At 52.6% G+C, this 27,949-nt stretch overlaps 1 protein-coding gene across 1 annotated transcript; it reads left to right on the top strand.

Moving 5' to 3' along the window:
- Positions 1-27,689, top strand: LOC116941499 (carboxypeptidase A6-like). The gene is made up of 11 exons (XM_032952622.2): positions 1-414; positions 2,899-2,974; positions 7,199-7,365; positions 8,624-8,735; positions 9,015-9,116; positions 10,267-10,371; positions 11,085-11,195; positions 12,299-12,389; positions 13,768-13,970; positions 16,246-16,330; positions 26,079-27,689. The coding sequence occupies exons 1-11, from the start codon at positions 284-286 to the stop codon at positions 26,264-26,266; spliced, it is 1,371 nt and encodes a 456-aa protein (XP_032808513.1). The 5' UTR covers positions 1-283; the 3' UTR covers positions 26,267-27,689.
- Positions 27,690-27,949: the final 260 nt, after the last annotated feature.

Raw genomic sequence — 27,949 nt, 5'->3', positions numbered from 1 at the left:
ACTCCTCCACCCAGCAACCCTCCCACACCCAGCCAACTGCCTCCTCACTCGCTGCTTCCCACTCACCTTCTCCTCTCCTCCGCATCATCTCTATGGATTAGAGAGGCGTTCAACTTGGGGAAAACAACTTCATCAGCGGAGACATACATAAATACAACATCGCTAGAACTACCTTCTAACGTACTCGTGTACGCGCGCGTCCGTGCACGGTGCACAGAGTAAAAACACACACGCGCGCGCACACTCACACCTGCACCGACCATTCGTCCATTCATTGACGACGATGGCATTCGCCGTCGAGTTTCACGCTCACGCGTTTCTCATCAGCGCCGCCCTCTTGCTCAGCCTCGCCGCCGTGGAGGTGCAGCTGGAAGCGCCGGGCTGGAGGCAAGGCTACGGCGCTCGCTACGCCGGGTGAGTTCGCGCGCCTCGCTGCTGCTGCTGCTCGCTGATCCGCTGCTCGCACTGCCACACAGACGCCACCCGCGCCAAGAAGGTTGGGCGCTTCTTCTTCATCGTCGTCGTCGTCATCACGATCCGTGGGCAGATAGCCCCCGTAGGAGGTGTCCACCGCACATTTCGGCATTCGTTTCCACTCTCCTCTCTGTCTTGTTTGTCAATATTCTCGAGTAGTGCGCACCTCACCGACCTCTTCTTCTTTTTATATCGTCGTCGTCGTCAAGCCATTCTCCGTGAAGTCTTCTTCTCTTTCCGGTTCTTTCCATTTCTTCCGAACAACAACAAACTTTTAATGTACCTGTTGCCGTCCATCCTACACGTGTGTCCAAATAGTGCCAGGTTCCTTCTCATCACTGGCTGCATCATCATCATCATCGTCGGGTCGTCTTCTTCTACGCGCAACTTTGTTCTTGCGTATACGTGGGTCGCTGTTTGGGTCCGGCTTAGATGCAGCAAGCATCCCTCTGTAGCAATACATTTCGAATGCCAATATCGTGCCTCTGTCAGTGATCGTTCCTTTGTAACGTCCAAGTCTTGCAGGGGCTTCTTCGCTCGAACGAAAGCAACTCGCGGCTCGATCGTCGCAGACTTCTCGGTGTCTCTCCGCTCACACACGCATCGAGCTGTGTTCATCTCATCTCATCTCTCCCGCCCTCCCCTTTCTCTCTCTCTCTCGGACGGCAACTGAGCCAGCGGTGGAAATTCCACATTCCCCGAACGGGAGCCAGTCTCTTCCCCAACGCAGACGTTAAATGTCTCGGCCGTCCGCAAACACCCGCGTTTGTGCGTGGTTGGAGGAGACGCATTCCCTCGCGGGAGACGGATCCGCTGCAGCCCCTCCCGACATCGCTGCGGGGCCGTGCCCCGGGCTAAAGGGGCCCTGTGTGTACGTCCCGTATGTTGAACTTCTTGAGCACCGTACGTAGGCCAACCGTGGTCATCGGAGGTGCGCAGGGAAGAACAACAACAACAACACTAACACTCAAAACGTAGGATACCACCGCTTAGCTATCCATGCCGATGATGATGATGGTGGTGATGATGGGCCGAGTTAACCCCGACAACGATTTGAACTCACGACCTTTTTTTTATTTGTAAGTCGGATCGCCGTCGCCCGCCACGGAACCGCCAGTCGAATTTAAATCGAGTGCCGAACACCCGCAACAACGCACTGGGTCCGTAATGCCGCTGCTGCTGCGTTAGGGCTTTTACCATTACTGTTGTTCAGCTCGCCGATCGGGTTTCGGGTTGTACCGCGTGTTCCGGTACGTGGAGCGAAACGTCGTACATCGTGCCAAACCACAACGGGTACGACCCTGCTGCGAGTTTACGGGCGAGCAGGCAAAATCATCATCATCCCGGCTCATCGACTCGGCTCAGCGTCCCGAGACTGGTCACTGCCGCAGGAATGTCCAAAACTGGCCAAAGGCCACCGAATATGATGTGCAAATACTCCACACAGGATTGAGTAGGGATACACAATACCTCTCAACCCCTTATCAGACCTTATTGGTCACCCCGTGCCCCTTATAGATCTCAACGTTCATCCGACGCAGTCTCATCACAAGCGAAAAACACAAACAAATAGACAACAAAATTGCCGGTATTGAAACGGCTGTACGCCGTATGGACCTGAAAACTCAATTTCCCTGTACAAGAATACGAGGTGAAACGTATGGGTTGACAGCTATGGATGCACTCTTTCACCGTTGACTTTTATTTAAGTAAAATATTCTTAAGAAGCATTTACTCATGAGCATATCCCTTTCCGCGTCATTATTTGTATGTATTCATCCGATGTGTTGTCGGGTCGTACCACGTGATGTTCAGCAAGACGTCCGACGTTTCGCTGCACGTACTCGGGAGCGGGGGTGGTTGGGTGTTTGGGGGGTGCGGGGGGGGGAGAAATCCTATTCAGCTCATGAAGAATCCCTGAGCACGTGGAGCGAAATGTTGGACATCATCACCACCACCATCATCATCATCGGTACAACCCGGAAATTCCTGGGAGGGCTGTACAGCACAGCTGGCACGACCTACGCAGCAGTGAGATCCATCTGCTATGTGACCAGCGGTTTTGTAACCCCGCTGCCTTTGTCTCCGTATATATTATTTATTTATTACCCCCAAGGGGGGGGGGGAGTGTGGTCAGGGGTGGCGGACCTGTTGCCCATGTCGGAGGCTTCCGCCTGCAACAATGATCAATGAAGGTGATTGACCGGCTCGGGCTTTTGTGGGCGGCCCAGGCAAGGTGATCCGCACGACGTAAATGATTGCGGATACTGTGCGCGTCCTTTCGCCTGGCTGCGCGCGCGCGATTGAATGAGGGGTGGGGGTGGTGAGCTCCGTGGACGCGACGGCGATGATGATGACGACGACGACGACGATGATGACGATGCAGGCCTCGTGAGCTGGAATGACGCGTCGTGTCTGTCACAGGCAGCAGGTTATCCGCGTTATTCCGGCCAACTCGAGGCAAGCAGAGATGTTGCGCACACTTGCACGCGATGCCAAGGTAATCATCAACGTAATTTTCATCATCCGTTCTCAGTCTACTGCTGGATGAACATTGCACCGTGTTTGTGTGTGTGTGAGAGATTGCTGCTCATCTATATGTTACCGTCTATGTGTGTGTCCATGTTTCACGGCCAACCAGGCTCTCCACCTAAATCGTAGGATGATGGAATATCCATCACTGGCTTCATTACGGGAGATATCATCATCAGCAGTCATGGTCTATCCACTGCTTGATCAAGGCCTCCTCCCCATGCCGTCGCGGTTCCATCCGTCTCACTCCAGCACGTGGGCCGATCTCATTGCTCCATCTCATCACCATCCTCATTACAGATTGCACATTAAATCGGTCAGTACAGTATTGTGTTGCATGGTGCTTTTTGTTGTCTCTGTAATTAAATGGCTTATTGAGTGGTGCCTATCTCCATCGGAGCTCCGGTGACAACGGAGATTCCTCATCCCTCCACTTAGGACAATTCGATTCTCTCTACAACGCCGGCCCAGCTCCAACTTCTCTCAGATGGGGGGGTGAGGGGCGGGGCGGAGGGTAGAGCTTTTGTGTGTGTCGGAGGCCTACTCTTTTTCAGAAGTGAACTGGCCACAAATGATAGCTAAGCAACAGCGTGGCTTATCACGTGGACACATATATAGCAGCCAAATACATGTTTTCATATGTGGAGATAAAAACCGGAGGACCCGAAAAAATTCCATGCAACCACGGGGAGAACATGCCCAATATACAGGCGTCGGGATCGAACCCACGACCTTCTGTATACTCGGCGAGGTGGTTAAAATCTTGCAACTTGGGGAGTCAAAGGGACTTTTGGCCAGGCAGGGCCCAGCCCAGTTCCCCCACCTCGCGCCGGCCCTGCTACAAAGTGGTTCTCTATGTTTTTTTATGAACCCTGGAGGGATGACAGGCCAAATCGACCCTGCTTTGGAATTGAACTCACGGCGTTTGACAGAGTTGCTCAGTCCACGGGCAAGCGCGTTCCACCTTGGGATTGCGGCTCGACGTTTTCTCTTGACTCCCAGCCAAAAGGGCGCATGTTAAAAAAGAATCGCCTTGTAAATCGTGTAAAGTGTCAGCACTCCCATCACGCGGAGTTGTACTGCACGCGTCCTGCACCGACCACCTGCACACCACACCTCTCGCGTCCATCTAATTCGCAGCCCTGGCGCGTGACTTTGTCTTAAAGGTGGGGGGTGCACGATACAGGCGTCGTTAAAGAAACTTTAAGCAAATGATCAACGCTGGAGCGGGAATGAGTAACGGCCTCTCGCGTCTATGGCGCGCTCTGCTCTGTCTCGCGCTCTCTCTGCGTGCACGAGGAACGGCGCCTCAAAGCCCATTGCTTGAACTCGTTTGTTGCAATCTTGATTTGAGAGTCGATACGATTTTAGAACTCATCGTTCGCGGTCCATTCCTCCAACAAGGAACCTGTATCTTCCACAGCTCAGCCAGAACGGATTTGCCACAGAGTGGTTCTGAATTTATCAACGCCGGTAGGATGATTGTGGTGGTGGCGATGATGATGATGATGTTGCTGTTGGGTTGAAATCCTCACCATCCTCGATTTAAATGCAGAAGCCATTTGGGAGCCAAGCGCAACTCATCTGAACGCCACGTGGCCAGCCAATTAGTGAGCGGGTACGAGTTAACGGAGGCGCGGTGTTCGTTTCGGAGCCCCGAACGCTTGAAGCCGGAGAGCGAACGGTTTTCAGGAATGACATTTAACGGCAGTGACCGTAAGCCATTGCTCGCACCTGGCCCCGAGACAATCACCATTGCGGTGGGGGTGTGGGGGGGGGCACATGTGTGGGAAATTATCTGCAGGGCATATAATTGTTCATGGGTCACTTTTCAAACCTTCCTGCCCTCTGTCACGCTGCGTGTGTTATGCCCGAACACATGCACTGCATCTGCACGCAAAGCTCTCTCTCACTCTCAGCTATTTGAACTTGGAGAGGCTTATGCGGGCAGATTCTCTTTGTGGGCGCCTATTCGGGCCGGCGGGATGCCGGTTTTGTTTCGCCCGCGCTTACGCGAACGTCGCCGACACGCCACGGTCCTTACTGTGTGCGTTGCTTTCCGTCAACTATGGTTCTGAATTATTTGGTTCTTTCGGTAAAGTCACGTAGGTGGAAAAAATAATAATAATAATAATAACAAAATAAAATAAATTAAATCACGACGTTTCGATTGCAACACAAGCAATCGTCATCATGTGTTGCAATCGAAACGTCGTGATTCAATTTATTTTATTTATTATTATTTTTTCACCTACGTGACTTTACCGAAAGAACCAAATAATATGGATCCTTGCAGTCACAAAAACTTCAAATATAAAATATGGTTCCAAACCCTGTAGTCATAGTTACGGCACGAGAATTATATAGCTGTCAGTGCCACCAGCCTGTGTCAAGATAAGGGATCCCAGGATAATAAGAATATCACAAAAATACTTCTGTAGATACACCTTCAGCCACACGAGGCGTACAACATTATACAAGGCCCTGCTGGCGTGTTCATTGCACGTCCAACGAATTGACGCTCAAAAAATGGAATGAGCTGAATAACGCTTAAAGCCAGATTCAATGTGCTGGGGGGTTTTTGTGTTTGTGCAGCCATTGGTGGCCAGGCTGAGAACATCAAATCTCTACGCTGAGAACCCCGGCTTACCCTCCAATTACCACGGTTGGCTACGTACGGTGCAAAAGAAGATCAACGAAGGGCAGCCAAAACCTTGATTCAAAACGCCAGGATGTCAGCTGTGCCGCCAGAGTGCCCGAGCGCCACCCGACCACCGACCAAGGACCGTAGCAGCGGTCCAGGTCACGAGGTTGATGTTCAACCTCAGGGATCGGATACGAATTGCCACAGGCATGCATGGCCGGGAATGAAACCCGGGTCTCTAGCCGTGCTGGCCGTGTGTTCATTGCCACGTGGCCAGCCTGTGGATGAGGTAGCTGAGGGCCACCAAGACACCTTCACTTGAGTCAATACTCTGATTAATAAGGTAGAGGCGCAGTCCTGCTATTGGTTGCTTACTCCACTGCTGGCGCAACGACCACCAACTAGAGGGTGCTCTAGACTGCAGTGGTTCTCAGCCGGGGGTTACACTTGGACCCCTGGGGGTAACGTGGCAATGTCCCAGGGGGTACGTGAGGTGATTGCTACATGTGTGAAATTATATCGTACGTGAGAGTCATTGGTGAATAATGATGTATGCATCTGCCAATATGATATAATTATCATACAATTTAAGTCTATATGGTAACCTAGAACGATATGAAAGACCTTTCTAAACACCTTGATCATCAACAACACGGATTTCCAAGAGTAACCAGCGAGCGAGAACACATCACGTCACGCGCGCAGAGCGTCCGATGAATTTTAGTTGTATTCACTTGCAGTTCCTAGCTAGTTAAGTAGGATACCTCGCAAAATGGACAATCGGTTAACATATTGACGTTCATTATTCATACATTTATTTCTCAGAACCACGCTGGGTCAGACTCGGTTGTTAACAAGATTCAACAAGGTGGGGTACAGCAATATCCATAAAAGGTTGAGAATCTCTGCTCTAGAGAGCCCCCCCCCTCCACCCCGAAGGGTACTTGGCCCACTCTTCTATACTCGTCAGGCATGGAAGAGGTGGCAGTGCACACAGTTTACACCACCACACACGTGACCTGCGCATCAACTGTGATGCACAGTTATGCTACTGGGTAGACAGAGGTGACGGGGTGAGGGGTGGGGGGGGGGACGGGAGCGGGGGGATTTCAGAACCTTGCCACATTGTTACGTCTGCCGCGCCGGGAGATGGAATCGAATCCCGGAGACATAAGTCCAGCGGCAGGGCCCCGTGATGAGTTTTGTTCGTCACGATTCACGGCCAACCCTCCAGCTGTCTCTATGCGCGTGCGTGAATCGGGTTTGGAAGGCAAAGCTTGGTGGGTCATATTGATGAAACGCCCAAAGCATCAGGGCTGCAATGTGACCGCCAGGCTGTATCTACAGCACGTGGTCTAGTGAACCCCTCTGAGCGCGAACCATCAAGCGTTATCTCCCCACACGCACGTGGGCGTCCACCGGGCACTCCCATTCCCTGTCACGCAACGACCACGCGAATAAAGTTCGCCAAACATCTCAAATTCAGTGCCCTCTTGACGGCGGATCCACGCAACTCGCAACATTTGACGGAGTCGACTTCGTTCGCAGCTGGACCTGTGGCACCCAAGCAGCGGCGACCTCATCCACCCGGGCGCCCCCACCGACTTCCGCGTCCCCCGCTCCGTCGTGGCCGGATCGGGCCGCGGAGGACGTGGAGCCTCGCTGAGCTCCGAGGAAGTCAAGGCCTTCCTGTCGCGTGCCAACGTCTCGCACACGTGGGTGCCACTCGCGACCTCGTGAATTCACGTGGCGACCACGGGGATTTTTTATTTATTTTGTCAAAATGCATCCGTCTAATTATTTTTTATTCAAACGTTATCTATAATGTGCTCTCTCTGTATTTATGTTACGTGAGGAAGTATCTTATTTGTTAAAGAATGATTCATGGAAGTGGGTATCACAGAACTACTCCTGATTTCCCTTAAAATGACCTCTGGTCCACTCGACAGAGGGTGGCACAAGTCTCTTCAGTAGAAACCTACTGCTGTAGCAGGCTATATATATATATAAAACTATCTACATGAGGGTTTTATATATCGCCAACTACGAGTTTTCATTGCATGTCAATCACAGTCAAATTGTGCAACCGTCCCCCGTAACGGCCCCCCAACAACATCGGCATTCCCTACCCCCCCCCCCTACACGCTGACCTCAATCCCTGGGACCGAGTTGACCGGGAGTAACCCCGAGGTGTAGAGAGAGGGGGGGTTGGTGGCTCGGAATAAGAAGATGGGGATGAGGGGAGGGAATGGGAGTGGGGCCGTGGTGGTGGTGAAAGGAGACAAGAGAGAGATAAAGAGCTGTGGATGAAGGAAAGATAGAGCTGTTAATGAAGGAGGGAGAGCTCAATATGAAGGAGAGCTGTGGATGAAGGTGAGAGATTGCTGTGAATGAAGGAGAGAGCTGTGGATGAAGGTGAGAGAACGCTGTGGATGAAGGAGGGAGAGAGCTGTAGATGAAGGAGGGAGCTGTGTGTGATAGGCAAGGTAGAATAAAAGTGCTGGAACCCTTACCTGTCTCCTGCGTGTTGGTGAGGAGAGTGCACGCTACACTTGTAACAGGAGGCACGGATGAGAGGAGGGTTGCAGCATTTGACATTTTGTTGATCGAATGAATACCAATAATAATGCCTGGCCCTCTGTCCATCCATTGCTGGATGAACCCCCCCCCCCCCCGAGGCCGGTATATCCACAACACACCACTTGTTGATCTCCCACAAAGTGGTACGCATTTTACCCCCTCGAAGAGGGATGATGGGCTAAGTCAGCCCCTGATCAAAATTTAACTCGCAGCACTTCCTTTAGGGCCAGGCGCTCGATCCGCGATACCACCCGACAACATGGCCATGAAGTACCGATGATCCGTAATATCGATGACATCAGCACACATATTCGACGGTGCATAGAAGAGCATTGATGATGATGATGCTTCTTCTGCTGATGACAACGATGTTGGTGGTGATATCGATGGCAGGGTTCTGATGGACGATGTCCAGAAGGTGATCGATGCCCAGCTCAAGACCTCTACCAGAGACAAGAGGAATGCCCGGGGTTACAACTACAATGTGTACCACCCCCTGGAGGAGGTGCGCCGCTCACCTCGTCACGGCTCTGGTCTCACGCATTCATGGCGATTAGCAGTGCTCGATTAAGGCAGCGGCTAAATGGGTGGAAGGCTGTGACATACATTTTTTAATGGCCCAAATTACTCTCACACACGCACTCGCACGCACACAGATGCACCAGGGGACCCCCAGTGGCAGCGGGCCCCGTGCGGTGCAAGGTGCTCGCTCACAGCACTTGCCCCAACAGTCTGTTAAGGCTATACGGGGGATCTTTGTCTTTGTTTCTGTGTGCATGTGCAGATTGTGGCGTGGATGTCAGACGTCGCGGAACAGAATCCTGCACTGGTCTCGCGCATTCTCATCGGAAAGTCTTACGAGGGGAGGCCTCTCTACATTCTTCAGGTAAAGCGGCCAAGTAACGTGCCTGAGCTGCAGGCTCAATGTCTCTTGTGGCTGGCCCGCTGTGGAGCACCACGGTGGCGAGGAGATGTTGACTACCTCACCTGGTATGCAGGAGGTCGTCGGTTCGATCCCGACCCTGATGCCTGCTGTATATTTGGCGTTTGCGTGTCTCCCTCAACGTGGTCACGTTTGCTCTTCTCTGGGACCTCCATTTTTCCCCCCTGCACATTTAGAATCAACACGCGTTCAGATTATTTGGCTTGAGAGACACGTAAAAAGCCACTTCGTTGAATTATCTTTTGTGATAGCCAGGTCCCTTTGAAAAAGAGGGATATAGAGTAGCTCAGTCGGCCTTACCTGATACAAAATTAAAAAAATGTTATATATATACGTTAGTTTATACATAAGATATTTTTGGGGGTTAGATCGCGTAAATATATAAATGTGTCGTTAAAACCCGCCACCACCTGACACAGCCAACTAGTAAGGGTTGTCACGTAAACAGAACATGCCAATTACAATCTGAGTACGACGTTCCACCAGGAATTACAACTAGCTTCATCAGGCGACAACCAGATTTGTGGAGAAGTCCACCTGTTTCGTTCCTTATATAGAGGCGTAGATATTCTGTGCTCTTGCGCAGAAGCGTGAGTCAACAGACATTATCCATGCGCATTATGCAAAGCTTACGTGTTAAACTGACTTTAGTTTAAATACCGAGTTACTCCATCGCCAACTGAACTGTCATGGGGTAGCACCGTTTGGTCTGCATTCCGAGTGCACGGCCCAGGCCGCTTTTGAAAATGAACTACTACGTAGCTCGGTATATAAACTACGTAGCTCAGTGGGCCTTACCTGGTAAAGTAAAAATAGTGACTTTTCTTTTGTGTTGTGCGCGGCGCATTTAGCGTCACAGCACGTGGATTTATAGCGTTTGTTATTTGTTTGCTGGTGACTGTGTATTTCGTATCGAAATCGCCTCCAGTGCTGTTGCTGCTGGCGGCAATAAAAGTTGTTTAAAAGTTAAAAGTCTCTCTGTCCCTCTGTGTGTCTCATCCCATCTCACTCTCTCTCTCTCTTTGTCCCTCTGTGTGTCCCATCCCATCTCATTCTCTCTGTCTCTCCTTCTTTCTCGCTCTCCTCTGTCCAGGTGGGGAAAAAGAAAGGTGGGACGAAGCCCTCGGTGTGGATCGACTGCGGGATGCATGCGCGCGAGTGGATCAGCCCGGCCTTTTGCCAGTGGTTCGTGAAGGAGGTGCAGCTTTTGTGTGATTGGGTCTGTTTGTCTCGCAGATCGCCTCTCCTACCTCTCCCATTTCGTCTCACTCTACTCCCCTCCACGCACTCTCCTACCTCTCCCCTCTCATCTCACTCTACTCCCCTCCACGCACTCTCCTACCTCTCATCTCACTCTACTCCCCTCCACGCACTCTCCTACCTCTCCCCTCTCATCTCACTCTACTCCCCTCCACGCACTCTCCTACCTCTCCCCTCTCATCTCACTCTACTCCCCTCCACGCACTCTCCTACCTCTCCAATCTCGTCTCACTCCACTCCCCTCCACTCACTCTCCTACCTCTCCCCTTTCATCTCACTCTACTCACCTCCATGCACTCTCCCTCTTGTAATGATATGAGAGCATCTGCTGGGCTAATGTGTGGTGGCGGGTTAATGTGTGATCGTGTGTTAATGTGTGGTTGTGTGTGAACGTGTGGTTGTGTGTTAACATGTGGTTGTGTGTTAATGTGTGGTCGTGTGTTAATCTGTGGTTGTGTGGTAATGTGTAGTCGTGTGTTAATCTGTGGTTGTTTGTTAATATGTGGTCGTGTATTATTCTGTGGTTGTTTGTTCACGTGTGGTTGTGTTAATGTGTTGTTGTGTGTTAATCTGTGGCTGACCACCCCCGTGCCCTCCCTCCTTCACCCCCCCTACCGCCCCATCCCACCCCCTGCCGCCCCTCGCCTCCAGGCCATACGCACCCAGCGCAGTGACCCGGCCATGCGCCGTCTACTCAACCGCCTCGACTTCTACGTGATGCCCGTGCTCAATGTGGACGGCTACGCCTACAGCTGGAACAAGGTCAGTCGCTCAGTATCAGGGCGCCACGGTGGCGAGATGTTAACTCCCTCGTCTGGTATGCAGGAGGTCGTGGGTTCGATCCCGAGCCTGACGCCTGCTGTATATTTGGAGTGTGCGTGTCTCTCTATCCCCGTGGCCACGTGCATTTTTCTCCAGGTCCTCTGGTTTTTCCTTCCACGTTCAGAAACGATGTCATGCGTTTAGAGTCTTTGGCGGCTATACATTTTCACGCAATGATATGCCACTTCGTTGAGCTATTACCTGTGATAACACTGAGCTATTATCTTCTGAAAAAGAGCTAATAGCTCAGTGTGCCTTACCTGGAAACATAAAATAGTTTACTTTAGTTCACATTGCCGCTGAGAACCTCCGTTCAATGGGGTGAGGTGGGGGTAGCTCTTTCTCATTAGCTGTCTCCACTATCTACAACTGCCCCCTCCACCCCCCCCGATCGTCTGCACTGTGGATTCCTTTCAACTGGGTCCAGGTTCAAGGCCGCACCAGCCCGGCGCTAGTGTGGCGCCGGGCCATGCACCGCCAAATGTCGCTTTGGCCCAGCTCCCGTTCACTCTCCTCCTAGAGTGGTCATTCATTTGCCTGCTATGGTGGCCCTCGTATCAGCCTTCATAGACTGTTGGGACAAGTGCTGTTAGCGAGCGCCTGTGAAGGATGGCATGGCACCGAGGGGGGTCGGCAAGCCAGCACCATGTTCTAGTGTGCCGTGCCAGCCTTCATAGGTGCTCGCTAACAGCACTTGCCCCAACAGTCTGTTAAGGCTATACGGGGGATCTTTGTTTCATGTGCAGCTGGTCACCAAACAACGTGTGCGAACAGTCAATGATGCTTTGGTGGACCACCGTATGTCCTTCAGGACAGCATTGGAGTGTAACTCGTGTGTCCGTGCCACGAGATAAACCGTTTTGAGTCGCGAAGCGCGGATGACAAACGACGCGAGACACGCACGACACCAGCGTCGTTCCGGAGGTGAGGCCCCACGAGTCTCCGCGTTCCCTTCGTCCCCCGGGCGAAGCGGAGGCCTCGTGAGCCGCATGCGTCACCACGCTTCCCCGTGTGTCCCCTCTGCCTCCTCGCCCCCTCGGCAGGATCGCCTGTGGCGGAAGACGCGATCCAAAACGTCACGCAAAGGCTGCCTGGGAGCGGACGCCAACCGCAACTGGAACGTCGGCTGGAGCGGTACGCGGAACACGGCGCACGCGGTCACAGCTTCTGCTCCGAATAGCTTCGTGAAAACCCCTCTGCAGGATCGGTGTGGAGTCTCCACCACCGTTGGCCGGAAGCCACTCGGTGGAGGTGGCCATGTCACGCTCGCTCGCCTCGACCAACGGCTTGCACAAGATGTGGGTTCATTTCTCAAAGTAAAAACCCAAACGTTGGAAGCGCTCCATAATCACGCGGTTTCCGCGAAATGTAATAGGTGAAAAATATCAACGACGCAACGTGCCGGAGCCTTTAAGTTTATACTCGGCCGAGTATTTTTAAGCTAAATATTGGTAACACATTTCATGTTTCCATGAATTGTGTCTAACCGCCGGCTATGTATACACACGTGAAACTCGGCTGCGTGATTCCAGGATGGTTTACAATATAATATTCATTAGAACAGTTTTTTTTTTACTTCATGTGCATTCCCTGCACCCAGTTTTCAGGAACACACTTTAACCGCCGCACTGTACTTGTGGATTTTTTCTCAAATCGTGATGTTTTTTTCTGCGCTGATATTTCCACGTTTTTATTTTGACAATTGAGAAAGGGAGAAAACACGATTCGAATGCTCACGAAAAACAGGAATAAAAAAACAACAGTCTGCGTGCCTTCCTGCTCAAACGAGTGCTCGGAATTCCACATTCCCATGGCAAGAAAGCACAACTTGTCCATAGGCAATGAGCCGAGTCATCAAGATGCGTGTGTGCGTGCGTATCCTGAGTGGTTCACCCACTTAGTGAAAGTGTTTTATTCCCGGCCACGGTACAACCTCAGTGGCATTCACCCGAACCTGTGCTGGCGGGGTGGGAGCGGGGGGTGGTGGTCTCCGCTAGTTCGACTTAGCCTTAAATGAGTGCGGCGTGCTAACATCGGCAGTATGGGAGACCAGGCGGCCGGACGTGGTGTTGGCTACCCTACACGGTGGGAGAGGGGGAGTGGGGGGTGGAGAGGGGAGATGGGTGAGGAATGGGGGAGTGGAGGGTGGGGGGGTTGGGGGGGTGGAGGGCGAGGGGGGAGTAGGGGGTGGGGAGGTGGAGGGGGGATGGGGGGGAGGGTGGGTGGTGGGAGGGAAGGGAAGTGGGTGGTAGAGGGGGGTATGGGGGGGTGGAGTGGAGGCCGGAATAGAGGGTGGAGGGGGGATGGGTGGTGGGAGGGAGGAGAGTGGGGGAAGTGGAGGGTGGGGGGGGTGGAGGGTGGGGGGGGTGGAGGGTGGGGGGGGTGGGGGGGTGAAGGGTGGGGGGGGTGGAGGGTGGGGGGGGTGGAGGGTGGGGGGGGTGGAGGGTGGGGGGGTGAAGGGTGGGGGGGTGAAGGGTGGGGGGGTAATCAGCGTCTGCGGCGCTCGTCCCAGGAGCGGGCGCCTCCGTGCACCCGTGCGATGAGACGTACTGCGGGGGCCGCCCCGAGTCGGAGCCCGAGGTGAAGGCGGCAGCGCGCTTCCTGAAGCGCCAGCGGCGGCTCCTCCGCGCCTACGTGACGGTGCACGCCTATGCCCAGCTGCTCCTCTACCCATACGCGCACCGCCGCAGCGCCATCCCCAACCGTCACTGCGTGGTGAGAGAGCGCGACGCCGCCACCGCCGGCATCACCACGGCCGCCACCGCCACCATTGCCACCACCGCCACTACCACCGCCATCGCCACCGTCGTGCACCGCATCGACAGGGCCCCGAAGACCTCGCCACCAGGGCCAGGACTTCGTTGTAACCAAGGCTTGCCTGGGTTGGTGACCCGGGATGTATTTATCCATCATCATCATTAATTCATATCTGCCCGACGCCTCCCGTGCAATGTAATGTCAATAGCCATTTAAGGAACGCTACATCATCTCGCATGCGCAGTGCTCTTTGAGGTCTCTCTTGAAGGGGTTTGAACTCGGGGCTCATGAACCACATCTCAACACGCCGGAGCCAAAGCGGCATGTGAGATCATCTCTGAGCGCCAAAGTGACTGCAGGCCGAATGGTCACGAACGATGCGGACAGTGCACGAAGCCAGACGAGAGAATGACATTGAAAATATTGCACGTGATTCGGCCTTCTCCACGTTTGTGTCCGCTTCATTAAAATGATAAATACACTTGCACACGGAACACCACATCCAGTACGTTCTCTCGCTATGGCTGCTACTCAGTGCCACCCGTGGCTGCCAGTCTGTGAAGGGTGAAATACAGCTCTGGTCCTGACCCATCATGCGCTGCACTAACAAGACCCACCACGCATTTGTGTGTGTGCCGCTATGCCCACACGTGTATATGTGTGCATGTGTGTGCACGCGTGTGTGCGTGTAAGTGTGCCGCAGGGATGGGTCGTTGTAGCGGTTCGCGCTATGCTGCATTACGAACCTGGCGTACCGAGTTCGATTCTCACTCATGGTCAACACCAGTGACAATTATCTGAATCGTTTCTCGGCCTCCCCTAGGTCGACTCATCCTCAAATGAGTATCAGGTGCAGTGTGTAAACATCATAAGCACTGGGGAGACAAAGGCAGACGGCTGTGGTGCTGGCCACCCACCCCCTCGTGTGCCATGCCAGCCTTCATAGGTGCTCGCTAACAGCACTTTCCCCCAAATTCTGTGAAGGCTACACGGGGGATCTTCATCTTTGTGTCTGTATATTTACGAGTGACATAACGTACCCAGGCTGTAGGTGATGGAATGACGGAGCAACATGTAATTGTGAACATTCGTTCACACTTGTATTGCAATCTCTGGCCAGTGTGCTCGTGACCTACTCCCGTTCGGCAGTGGTAGGTCTCAGAATCAGTCGAGCGCCGTGCCCTCTTATCACCATCGGCTGTGGAAGCGATGCTCTGTGTGGAAGCCGCCTGGCCTGTCGCTCCACACGAAGGTGCCGTGTATTGTCAGCCATGGCTATTGCCTCTCTTTACGCCTGTGGAAGAAAATGTAGATCCCATTCAAGGGAGACCCCGTGCCAGATTAAAACAATTCAGACCGACCTGCCGACGATCCATCCTGGGTTCGTCCAGTTGAGATTATGTGAGGTCACGGATCCTTGAAAGATCTCGGGCACTGTTCCATTAGATCTTCTTTGGTTCTTTCGGTAAAGTCACGTAGAATGAGAATAAAATAATAATTTCAGCTGAAATTTGAGGGCTCCTTGTTCCTCTCACACAGCTTAAAAGCCGTGATCTGAACGTGGCTCTCTCACTCCAGCGCTGTCCTACCAGACAGTCTCGCCCCTTCACCTGATGAAGGCCGCTTGTGTTGTGGCCGAAACGTCGTGAGAATATTATTGTGTTATTTTATTTTATCAATTTATTATTTTATTCTCATTCTACGTGACTTTACCGAAAGAACCAAAGCAGATGAATCATTGCAGTCACGAAAGCTTTAAATCGAAATGTTCCATTAGAATTTAGCTCCTCCATCGGGTGCGGATGTGCTGGCAGGGTGATGCAGCCCATATGCCCAGGCACCTCATGCCAAAGCAGTTTATATCGGTGTTTGTGTGTGGAGTGTGTGTACACGAGTATGAACGAGTGTATGTGTGTATATATTCGGGTGTGCCCAATTCCCACTTACGACTAACGTCAGTGACAAGTGTCTACACCAGTCCTGGGCCTCCCACTCGTCGACTCAGCTTCACATGAGTACCTCGAGGCGATGTTTACACACCGCACCAGTGATCTGGTGTGGTGTGTAAACATCAACACGATAGAGACAAAGGCGGCCGGGCGTGATGCTGGCCACACACCCCCTCGTGCGCCGTGCCGGTCTTCATCGGTTGCTCCTCGCGAACAGCACTTGCCCCAACAGTCTGTCAAGGCTACACGGGGGACCTTTGTCTGTCCTACGTTGTGGGCACTAGGAGCTGGTGGCCAATGAAGCGGTGTTGGCGCTGCACGCCGTGAACGGCAGCAAATACGACTACGGGCCCGCCTCCTCCACCATGTGTGAGCCACACACTCGCAGTGACACACTCGCACCGAAACACTCGCGGTGGCACACTCGCACCGACACACTCGCAGCGACACACTCGCAGTGACAAACTCGCACAGACACGCTCGCAGCGACACATTCACACCGACACACTCGCAGTGACACACTCGCACCGACACACTCGCACCGACACACTCGCAGTGACACACTCGCACCGACACACTCGCAGTGACACACTCGCAGTGACACACTCGCACCGACACACTCGCAGTGACACACTCGCAGTGACACACTCGCACCGACACACTCGCGGTGGCACACTCGCAATGACACATTAGCAGTGAAATTCTCACGGGAACACATTCGCACTGGACACAACAGAGACACGCTGGATCGACACAGAAACACCCTGTACACAACAGAGGCACCCAGGATGCAACAGGCACGGTCTGCACACTGCAGACACACACACCCTGTACACAACACACACACCCTGCACACTGCAGACACACACACACCCTGTACGCAACAGAGACACACACACACCCTGTACACAACACACACCCTGCACACTGCAGACACACACACACACCCTGTACACAACACACACCCTGTACACAACACACACCCTGTACACTGCAGACACACACACCCTGTACACAACACACACCCTGTACACAACACACACACCCTGCACACAACACACACACCCTGTACACTGCAGATACACACACAGCCTGTACACAACACACACACCCTGTACACAACACACACCCTGCACACTGCAGACACACACACCCTGTACACAACACACACACCCTGTACACTGCAGACACACACACCCTGTACACAACACACACACCCTGTACACAACACACACACCCTGTACACAACACACACACCCTGTACACAACAGAGACACACACCCTACACACCCTGTACACAGCACACACACACCCTACACACTGCAGACACACACACCCTGTACACACTGCAGACACATACACACCCTGTACACAACACACACACCCTGCACACTGCAGACACACACACCCTGTACACAACACACACCCTGTACACAACAAAGACACACACACACCCAGTACACAACACACACACCCTGCACACTGCAACCACACACACCCTGTACACAACACACACACCCTGTACACAACACACACCCTGCACACAACACACACACACACCCTGCACACAACACACACACACCCTGTACACAACACACACACCCTGTACACAACACACACACCCTGCACACTGCAGACACACACTCCCTGTACACAACACACACACCCTGCACACTGCAAACACACACACCCTGTACACAACACACACACCCTGTACACTGCAGACACACACACACACCCTGTACACAACACACACCGTGTACACAACACACACACCCTACACACTGCAGACACACACCCTACACACTGCAGACACACCCTGTATACAACACACACACACACCCTGTACACAACAAACACCCCCTACACACTGCAGACACACACACCCTGTACACACTGTAGACACATACACACCCTGTACACAACACACACACACCCTACACACTGCAGACACACACATCCTGTACACAACACACACTCTGTACATTACACACACACCCTGTACACAACACACACCCTGTACACAACACACACACCCTACACACTGCAGACACACACACACCCTGTACACAACACACACACCCTGCACACAACTCACACACCCTGTACACAACACACACACCCTGTACACAACAGACACACACACACACCCTGTACACAACACACACCCTGCACACTGCAGACACACACACCCTGTACACAACACACACACCCTGTACACTGCAGACACACACACCCTGTACACAACACACACACCCTGTACACAACACACACACCCTGTACACAACACACACACCCTGTACACAACAGAGACACACACCCTACACACCCTGTACACAGCACACACACACCCTACACACTGCAGACACACACACCCTGTACACACTGCAGACACATACACACCCTGTACACAACACACACACCCTGCACACTGCAACCACACACACCCTGTACACAACACACACACCCTGTACACAACACATACACCCTGCACACAACACACACACACACCCTGCACACAACACACACACCCTGTACACAACACACACACCCTGTACACAACACACACACCCTGCACACTGCAGACACACACTCCCTGTACACAACACACACACCCTGCACACTGCAAACACACACACCCTGTACACAACACACACACCCTGTACACTGCAGACACACACACACCCTGTACACAACACACACCGTGTACACAACACACACACCCTACACACTGCAGACACACACCCTACACACTGCAGACACACCCTGTATACAACACACACACACCCTGTACACAACACACACACCCTACACACTGCAGACACACACACCCTGTACACACTGCAGACACATACACACCCTGTACACAACACACACACACACCCTACACACTGCAGACACACACATCCTGTACACAACACACACTCTGTACATTACACACACCCTGTACACAACACACACCCTGTACACAACACACACACCCTACACACTGCAGACACACACACACCCTGTACACAACACACACACCCTGCACACAACTCACACACCCTGCACACAACTCACACACCCTGTACACAACACACACACCCTGTACACAACAGACACACACACACCCTGTACACAACAGAGACACACACACCCTGTACACAACACATACACCCTGCACACTGCAGATACACACACCCTGTACACAACACACACCGTGTACACAACACACACACCCTACACACTGCAGACACACACACCCTGTACACAACCCACACACCCTGTATACAACACACACAGCCTGTACACAACACACACACTGCAGATACACACACACACCCTGTACACAACAGAGACACACACACCCTGTACACAACAGAGACACACCCTGCACACTGCAGACACACACACACACCCTGTACACAACAGAGACACACACACCCTGTACACAACAGAGACACACCCTGCACACTGCAGACACACACACACACTGTACACAACAGAGACACACACACCCTGTACACAACAGAGACACACCCTGCACACTGCAGACACACACACACACCCTGTACACAACAGAGACACACACACACCCTGTACACAACAGAGACACACCCTGCACACTGCAGACACACACACACACCCTGTACACAACAGAGACACACACACCCTAGCCGCAGCCGTGCGCGCCCTTCGTGACGCAGCCACACAGATCGACGTCCGCACGTCAACACCGCGTGCGCACGGAGGGAAGCTGTCACTTGCGGGAACCACGACGAGTTTCCCCCTCAAGTCAACGTAAACTTGACCCCTGCTGAACCAACGCCTGGTCCATTACTCACTGAGCAGCGCTGTAAACTCATGTATTTGCCTACCTTGATGGCATTGTTTACGTGCGTGTGTACGCGTATTGTAGGGAGCGGTGGTGTTAGCGGTTAGCGCTACGCTGCGCTACGAACCCGGCGACCCGAGTTCAATTCCCGCTCACGGCCGACATGGGTGACAATTATCTGACCCAGTCCTGGGCCTCCTCCCCTAGGTCGACTTAGCCTCAAATCAGTTACCTGGTGCGGTTTGTAAACATCGCCACTAGGAGAGACAAAGGCGATCGGGCGTGGTGCTGGCCACCAGCCCCTCGTGTACCGTCCCGGCTTCATAGGTGCTCGCTAACAGCGCTTGCCCCAACAGTCTGCTGAGGCTACACGGGGGATCGTTGTATTCAATTCGTATCTTTGTTTCTTTTGGCATTGAACGAGCGCTGCCAAACAGCAGCTAATCATCTCTTATTGGTTCCTTCTGGGATTTTTTTTTAATTGCCAGCGCCAATGGTTTATAAGAAATAGACAGCCGACTAAAATATCCCCACACGTGATTTTCTGCACAACATCTGGGGGGCGGGGAGAGGAGGTGGTGTAACAACAAGCACCGTGCTCACGTTCACATGGCCTCGTGCCTGCACCCACGACCACGTGGCCTCGTGCCTGCACCCACGACCACGTGGCCTCGTGCCTGCACCCACGACCACGTGGCCTCGTGCCTGCACCCACGACCACGTGGCCTCGTGCCTGCACCCACGACCACGTGGCCTCGTGCCTGCACCCACGACCACGTGGCCTCGTGCCTGCACCCACGACCACTTGGCCTCGTGCCTGCACCCACGACCACGTGGCCTCGTGCCTGCACCCACGACCGCTTGGCCTCGTGCCTGCACCCACGACCACGTGGCCTCGTGCCTGCACCCACGACCACGTGGCCTCGTGCCTGCACCCACGACCACGTGGCCTCGTGCCTGCACCCACGACCACGTGGCCTCGTGCCTGCACCCACGACCACGTGGCCTCGTGCCTGCACCCACGACCACGTGGCCTCGTGCCTGCACCCACGACCACTTGGCCTTGTGCCTGCACCCAAGACCACGTGGCCTCGTGCCTGCACCCACGACCACAAGGCTTTGCGTTGCGGACGCGCTAGAGCAGAAAATGCATTGGTCGTTTTTTTATGAAAGAGAAACTACGTTGATCGTCCCTATACACGGGTGGCCCAAAAGTTAGGACGGGTTAAGGTTATGATTTTTTTAATGGATTGCAACTTAACGCGAGCCCAGTACAATATACCGATCGCAAAATAAGACATTTATTTCAACAAATCACATATTAGGGTGATCTAATTTACTTCAACAAATGTTAAAGCTGCCTGCCATTAACATGAATGCGTGATTCACGAACTCTATTTTTTCATTTATTTCGGACTCTTTTTCTAACATTATAGCTGCCTTTAGCGTCCATGAAATGAATTCGTCTTTAGTCAATTTTCTTTCCGTGTTTAAATGTCATCTAAAAAGGAAGACGACAAATAAATATTAATAATTATAATAGATAAAATATTAACTTAAAGAATGAACGATTACTCTTTGGTTCTTTCGGTAAAGTCACGTAGAATTTTTTTTTTAATAATAGCATACAACGTTTCGATTGCAACACAAGAAATCATCATCAGGTACAAATGAAAGGTAAAACAAAACGAACATATAAATATGCAATACAACACAGAGTCGGATAACATAACAGTCAACACCCTACCTGATTAATTACGTTCTTCCAAAGATTTCTAAAGTTGAGAGGGACGCAAAACATAGACACGAAGACACAGACAGACACACAAGCAGAGAGAGACTCACACAGAGACACACACAGAGAGAAAGACACACACATAGGCACACAGAGAAACAACGCCTCTGTGTCGAGGCGTTAAATAGAGAGGGGGCAGTCCACCGTTAAATAGAGAGGGGATGCAATCCAAACGTCGTATGCTATTATTTAATTTATTTTCTTTCTACGTGACTTTACCGAAAGAACCAAAGAGTTTTCCTGCAGTCAAATCAAGAATGAACGATTATTTTAATGCCAGCATTAAAATAAATGAAATAACCCAATGTGTCCTAACTTTTGGCCCACCCTTAAGAGGCAGCGTTCCCCAAGCTTCAGAAAACAAACAGAATGCAAACTGATGCCCAGTTAGGACTCTCATGCCCCAGGTGGACTCTCATGCCCCAGGTGGACTCTCATGCCCAGGTGGACTCTCAGGGCCCAGGTGGACTCTCATGCCCCAGGTGGACTCTCATGGCCCAGGTGGACTCTCATGGCCCAGGTGGACTCTCATGCCCCAGGTGGACTCTCATGCCCCAGGTGGACTCTCATGGCCCAGGTGGACTCTCATGGCCCAGGTGGACTCTCATGGCCCAGGTGGACTCTCATAGCCCAGGTGGACTATCATGGCCCAGGTGGGCTCTCATGGCCCAGGTGGACTATCATGGCCCAGGTGGACTATCATGGCCCCAGGTGGACTCTCATGCCCCAGGTGGACTCTCAGGTAGACTCTCTGGGCCCAGGTGGACTCTCTGGGCCCAGGTGGACTCTCATGCCCCAGGTGGACTCTCATGCCCCAGGTGGACTCTCAGGTAGACTCTCTGGGCCCAGGTGGACTCTCTGGACCCAGGTGGACTCTCATGGCCCAGGTGGACTCTCATGCCCCAGGTGGACTCTCATGCACCAGGTGGACTCTCAGGTAGACTCTCAGGGTCCAGGTGGACTCTCAGGGCCTAGGTGGACTCTCATGCCCCATGTGGACTCTCATGCCCCAGGTGGATTCTCATGCCCCAGGTGGACTCTCATGGCCCAGGTGGACTCTCATGGCCCAGGTGGACTCTCATGCCCCAGGTGGACTCTCATGCCCCAGGTGGACTCTCATGGCCCAGGTGGACTCTCTGGGCCCAGGCAGACTCTCAAGGCCCAGGTGGACTCTCAGGGCCTAGGTGGACTCTCATGCCCCAGGTGGACTCTCAGGGCCCAGGTGGACTCTCAGGGCCCAGGTGGACTCTCATGGCCCAGGTGGACTATCATGGCCCAGGTGGACTATCATGGCCCAGGTGGACTATCATGGCCCAGGTGGACTATCATGGCCCCAGGTGGACTCTCGGGGCCCAGGTGGACTCTCATGGCCCCAGGTGGACTCTCAGGTCCCAGGTGGACTCTCATGGCCCAGGTGGACTATCATGGCCCAGGTGGACTATCATGGCCCAGGTGGACTATCATGGCCCAGGTGGACTATCATGGCCCCAGGTGGACTCTCGGGGCCCAGGTGGACTCTCATGGCCCCAGGTGGACTCTCAGGGTCGAGGTGGACTCTCATGGCCTAGGTGGACTCTTATGGCCCAGGTGAACTCTCAGGGCCCAGGTGGACTCTCAGGGTCCAGGTGGACTCTCATGCCCCAGGTGGACTCTCAGGTAGACTCTCTGGGCCCAGGTGGAATCTCTGGGCCCAGGTGGACTCTCATGCCCCAGGTGGACTCTCATGCCCCAGGTGGACTCTCATGCCCCAGGTGGACTCTCAGGTAGACACTCTGGGCCCAGGTGGACTCTCCGGGCCAGGTGGACTCTCATGACCCAGGTGGAATCTCAGGTAGACTCTCTGGGCCAAGGTGTACTCTCAGGGCCCTGGTGGACTCTCAGGGTCCAGGTGGACTCTTAGGGTCCAGGTGGACTCTCATGGCCCAGGTGGACTCTCATGCCCCAGGTGGACTCTCAGGGCCCAGGTGGACTCTCAGGGCCCAGGTGGACTCTCAGGGCCCAGGTGGACTCTCATGCCCCAGGTGGACTCTCATGCCCCAGGTGGACTCTCATGCCCCAGGTGGACTCTCATGGCCCAGGTGGACTCTCATGGCCCAGGTGGACTCTCATGGCCCAGGTGGACTCTCATGGCCCAGGTGGACTCTCAGGTCCCAGGTGGACTCTCATGCCCCAGGTGGACTCTCAGGGTCCAGATGGACTCTCCGGGCCCAGGCGGACTCTCATGGCCCAGGTGGACTCTCAGGGCCCAGGTGGACTCTCAGGACCCAGGTGGACTCTCAGGGCCTAGGTGGACTCTCAGAGCCCAGGTGGATTCTCAGGGCCCAGGTGGACTCTCAGGGCCCAGGTGGGCTCTCATGCCCCAGGTGGACTCTCATGGCCCAGGTGGACTCTCAGGGTCCAGTTAAGACGTTCAAGGCAGAGGTGAGGTGTCTGCCACTCATAAAGCTACCTTGACACATCACGGGACCTGCTTTGTCTGTACCAAAATATGATAATAGGGTTTTCCCCTTATATCTGGCAACAAAACAGCTGTTAAGATGTTAAAACACCAAACTGAAACCTTTTACAAGGAATCATGTCTACATTAACCACAATGCTTGTGGTCAGACACGTTGGGGATTCTTAAGGCTCGTTATAAACATCTGAGCCTCAGCGCCAACCAAAGGCCCAGTAAGGGTATCGCTAGGGAGCAGGAGAGAGACATTGCGACACAATACGGTTAATCGGTTTGAAATACATTCTTATTCTCACGCTTCGCGCATCAACACACGCGTGTGAAGATTAGTTTGCGTTTTACAAAGGTCGTGTAATGATGAAAATAATCATGATGCTGCACTTCTATGCTCCCAGATACATGCCTCCCGACCTTTACCGACCCGCACTGACCAGCGTGGTGAAGTATGGTCAAATTGCCCCCACGACTCGCACGGTGTGGGGAGGCCCTCATCCAATAGTGGATTGACAAAAGGGCTGCACTGTACTCATACAGTATAATAAATAGTAAGAACTCGGATTTAGTTTTGACCAACGAGAACCTCACTGACTCTCTCCCGGGAGGGTACTGTGTCTGAATGTTTGGCTCAACCTATGACCGCGCTGCATGTGGGAGGGAGACTGGAGTACTCGGCACTCAACTAAACTTTTTTTATTTTACCAGGCAAGGCCACACTGAGCTACATAGCTCTTTTTCAGAAGCGACCTTGCTATCACAAATGGTAGCTCAACGAAGTGGCTTATCATCACGTGGAATTGAATAGCAGCCAATCAATCTAAACGTGTGATGTTGATTCTAAATGAGGAGGGAAAAACCGGAGTACCCAGAGAAAAATCCTCTCGAGCACCGGGAGAGACACCGCAAACTCCCAATTAACAGCGTCAGGGTCGGGATCCAACCCACGACTTCCGTGTATACCAGACGAGGTAGTTAACATCTCGCCACCAATAGGAGGGGTCCGCACAGATGCGCTCACAAAACCCACTTGCTGCACTGCCATCATCTGGCCAACTCTGCAGCTCAATGGGTTTGAGAGATTGTTCAAGTCGGTGCCATTAACCGCCTCTCGGAGTACAGACGTGTGCGTCACACATTCCGGGCTGATGCTTCAGGTGGGTGATCTAAAAATGATCATCTCAACCCAAAAGGAGGCACAAGCTGAGCCGGCCATTCGTGGCTGCCTCGTTTGTCCCCCCCTCCCACTCTTTCTCTGTAACGGACTGTTTGAAACAGATGCAGATGACAAATGCATTTGTTCGAGACATACATCATGGAGCCGTGTTTATACAATCAAAGGATACTCGCCACTTATTTATTCTTTTTTTTGCTGGGTTTGTTATTTTTTAAAAGAGAGAGAAGAAAAAAAGCTGCGTGTTTACGGCCGGCATAACGGAAGGCCATTAATATGAGACAAGAATTGCTTTCGCGTCCAATTTCGCAGCCGCATGTCGGAAAGCAGCCGTACCAGGATTCATTTCAAAACAAGATTTGTGAAAAAAATACGTAACTTTTTTCTTCTTCTGTAAAATCGCACGAGTGGTGAATAAATACGCCACGTCGTCACATCCCCTACCACTGACATCAGGGACGACACTGAATAAAATTGTATATATTATTTTGTTGTGGGCCATATTGCTGGAATGTTATCACATTTAGGGTTAATGTCCAGATTTTGCTTGTTTGAACCAATACTGCTGAAAAAAAATCACTCCAGAAAGGCCATGTGGCTGATGGGATGTGTGTATTTTTAGTAATTTTTATAAAAACAGTATATGTGGAAGAACATAAATTGCAAGGAGGCGTGTCGTCTGCTGATTTACATCGCAACTCCTGAGGTTCGTTTGGAGACTTTCTGCATTTAAAGAGCTGGCTGTTATATATTTCCACATGATAAGCCACTTCATTGAGATATCATTTCTGGCAAAGTCGCCCCTAAAAAAGAACTGTTTAGCTCAGTGGGCCTTACCTGGTAAAAAAAAAAATTGACTCCTCTCCCTGCCTCGCCCCACAGACGTGACGTCAGGCAGCTCGCTGGACTGGGCCTACTCGCAGGGGGCACGCTACTCGTTTGCGCTGGAGCTGCGCGACACGGGCCGCTACGGCTTCCTGCTGCCCGAGCGCCAGATCGGCCCCACGTGCGCCGAGGCCACGAGGGCCGTGTCCATGATCGCCGCGGCCGCCCTGCGCAACTGCCGATAGTGAGCGTGGCGTAGCCCAGGGGATGTGACTGGTGGACTTTGCTTCGACTGGACTGAACCAAACCAGACTAGACTGGACCGAACTGAACTAAACCAGGCTCTACCGCATGACACCGGACTGGACTAGACCAGACCGGATTGGAGCATACTAGACTGTACTGGACTGAACCGAACTAGGCTAGACTGGACCGGACTGAACTAAACCACGCTCTAGTGCACTACACCAGACTAGACTAGACCAAAACAGATTAGAGCATACTGGACTGGACTTTGTAGGCCTGAAATGAACTGGACATGACTGGACTGGACTTAATAGGGTGGGAATGGACTGTACTGGCAGCCTTGGCAGAATGGCCAGGCTCGCCAATTCAGGAAGAGCTCAGAGTGATGTCGCGTCCATGCTCCTCTTACAGATTCTCCCAGCGCGATCCGTGCGTCCTTCAAGTTGGGGGAGACCCGAGTTCGGAAGCCGTGCTGTTACACTAGAATGGACTAGACTGGACTGAACTGAACTGGACTAGACTGGACTGGACTAGACTGGACTGGACTAGACTGGACTGAACTGGACCAAGCAGGACTGGAACACATTGAACTGGACTGGACTTGAGCAGTCCGAGTGGACATATCATTTGAGCAGCAGGCGGTAATGACAAGGGCTTAATTTGAGTCGGGTCGGTTGGCATCACCAACCCAGCAAACATTTACGCAAAATGCTCACCACACCCAGTGTACCGTTGGCTGCGGCTCCTAGTCATGCGCCGCCTGCTCCAGTTACCGGTGATGCCGAACATATTTAGTGAGAAATTAAGCCCTGTTAATGGCCAATTGACATTTCTATTTGGATGTGAGGTTCACAGTGGCCGTGTCTAAACACTGAACCTACGTCACTGTGGTGTGAGACTTGAATTCGTGTTTCAGCCGCCCATGGTAAGGCCGCGGTTTTTTTTCCAGTGCCATGAGGGCTGATGGTCTCAGCCTGGTCGCCAGTGATTTCACACAAAAATCCACCGAAGAAATTAGCTTTTTATTTAATTTGACGAGGCTAAGCTTTTGGCGCTGAATACAAAAAACGTCACGGGCCACTTGAGTTGCGGCATAAACCAGAGGGTGTAGCAGTGCCACCCAGAGTTGGAGCAAGAGGCAGTAGTTCTGTGATGTCCACATCTCGAGGGCCGATCCCTGGATTGCCGTGAGGCCCTATTGCCTGTGGGAGACCCACACAGACACTCATTCGACGCACGGCATCGCTCACTGTCATAGCTCGCCCAGAAGGTCATCGGTGATACAAATGTCTAAATATTCCCTCTTTGATTTGGAACGATTTCAAAAGAATAACATGATAGTGACAATGCCATTTGTGGGGCTTGTGTATAAACATGTTTTCACCTGTTGGCAAATAAAAACAAGTCTCTTGTCCAGTATAAGGAGTTAAGCAGAGATGCATTGTGTGTGCTGTGTATGTGTGTACACATCAGTAATTGTGTATGGGTTTGTCTTTGTAGTGTTGTCTATATGTTGTGAGTGGGTGTATATATATGAATGTGCATGTGTGTGAGCAGCGGTAGTCTAGCTGTTAGCGACCCGAGTTCGATTATCGTTCATGGCTAATACCAGTGACGATAATCTGAGCCAGACGTGGGCCTTCCCCTAGATAGACTCAGCCTCGAATGAGTACCTGGTGAGA

The sequence above is a fragment of the Petromyzon marinus genome, chromosome 12, assembly GCF_048934315.1.
Source record: "Petromyzon marinus isolate PM22_M1 ecotype Great Lakes invasive population chromosome 12, UKy_Petmar_22M1.pri1.0, whole genome shotgun sequence".
Lineage (NCBI taxonomy): Eukaryota > Metazoa > Chordata > Hyperoartia > Petromyzontiformes > Petromyzontidae > Petromyzon > Petromyzon marinus.
The sequence above is the reverse complement of the archived record's forward strand: the minus strand, read 5'-3'. Positions and strand labels throughout refer to the sequence as shown.

What these genes read in the sequence shown, in the direction of transcription:
- LOC116941499 (XM_032952622.2), top strand. Translation starts at nt 284, where the DNA reads ATGGCATTCGCCGTCGAGTTTCACGCTCACGCGTTTCTCATCAGCGCC. An exon ending in TACGGCGCTCGCTACGCCGG is followed by an intron (nt 415 to 2,898) that starts GTGAGTTCGCGC and finishes TGTCTGTCACAG; the next exon opens with GCAGCAGGTTATCCGCGTTA. An exon ending in CGTGCCAACGTCTCGCACAC is followed by an intron (nt 7,366 to 8,623) that starts GTGGGTGCCACT and finishes TATCGATGGCAG; the next exon opens with GGTTCTGATGGACGATGTCC.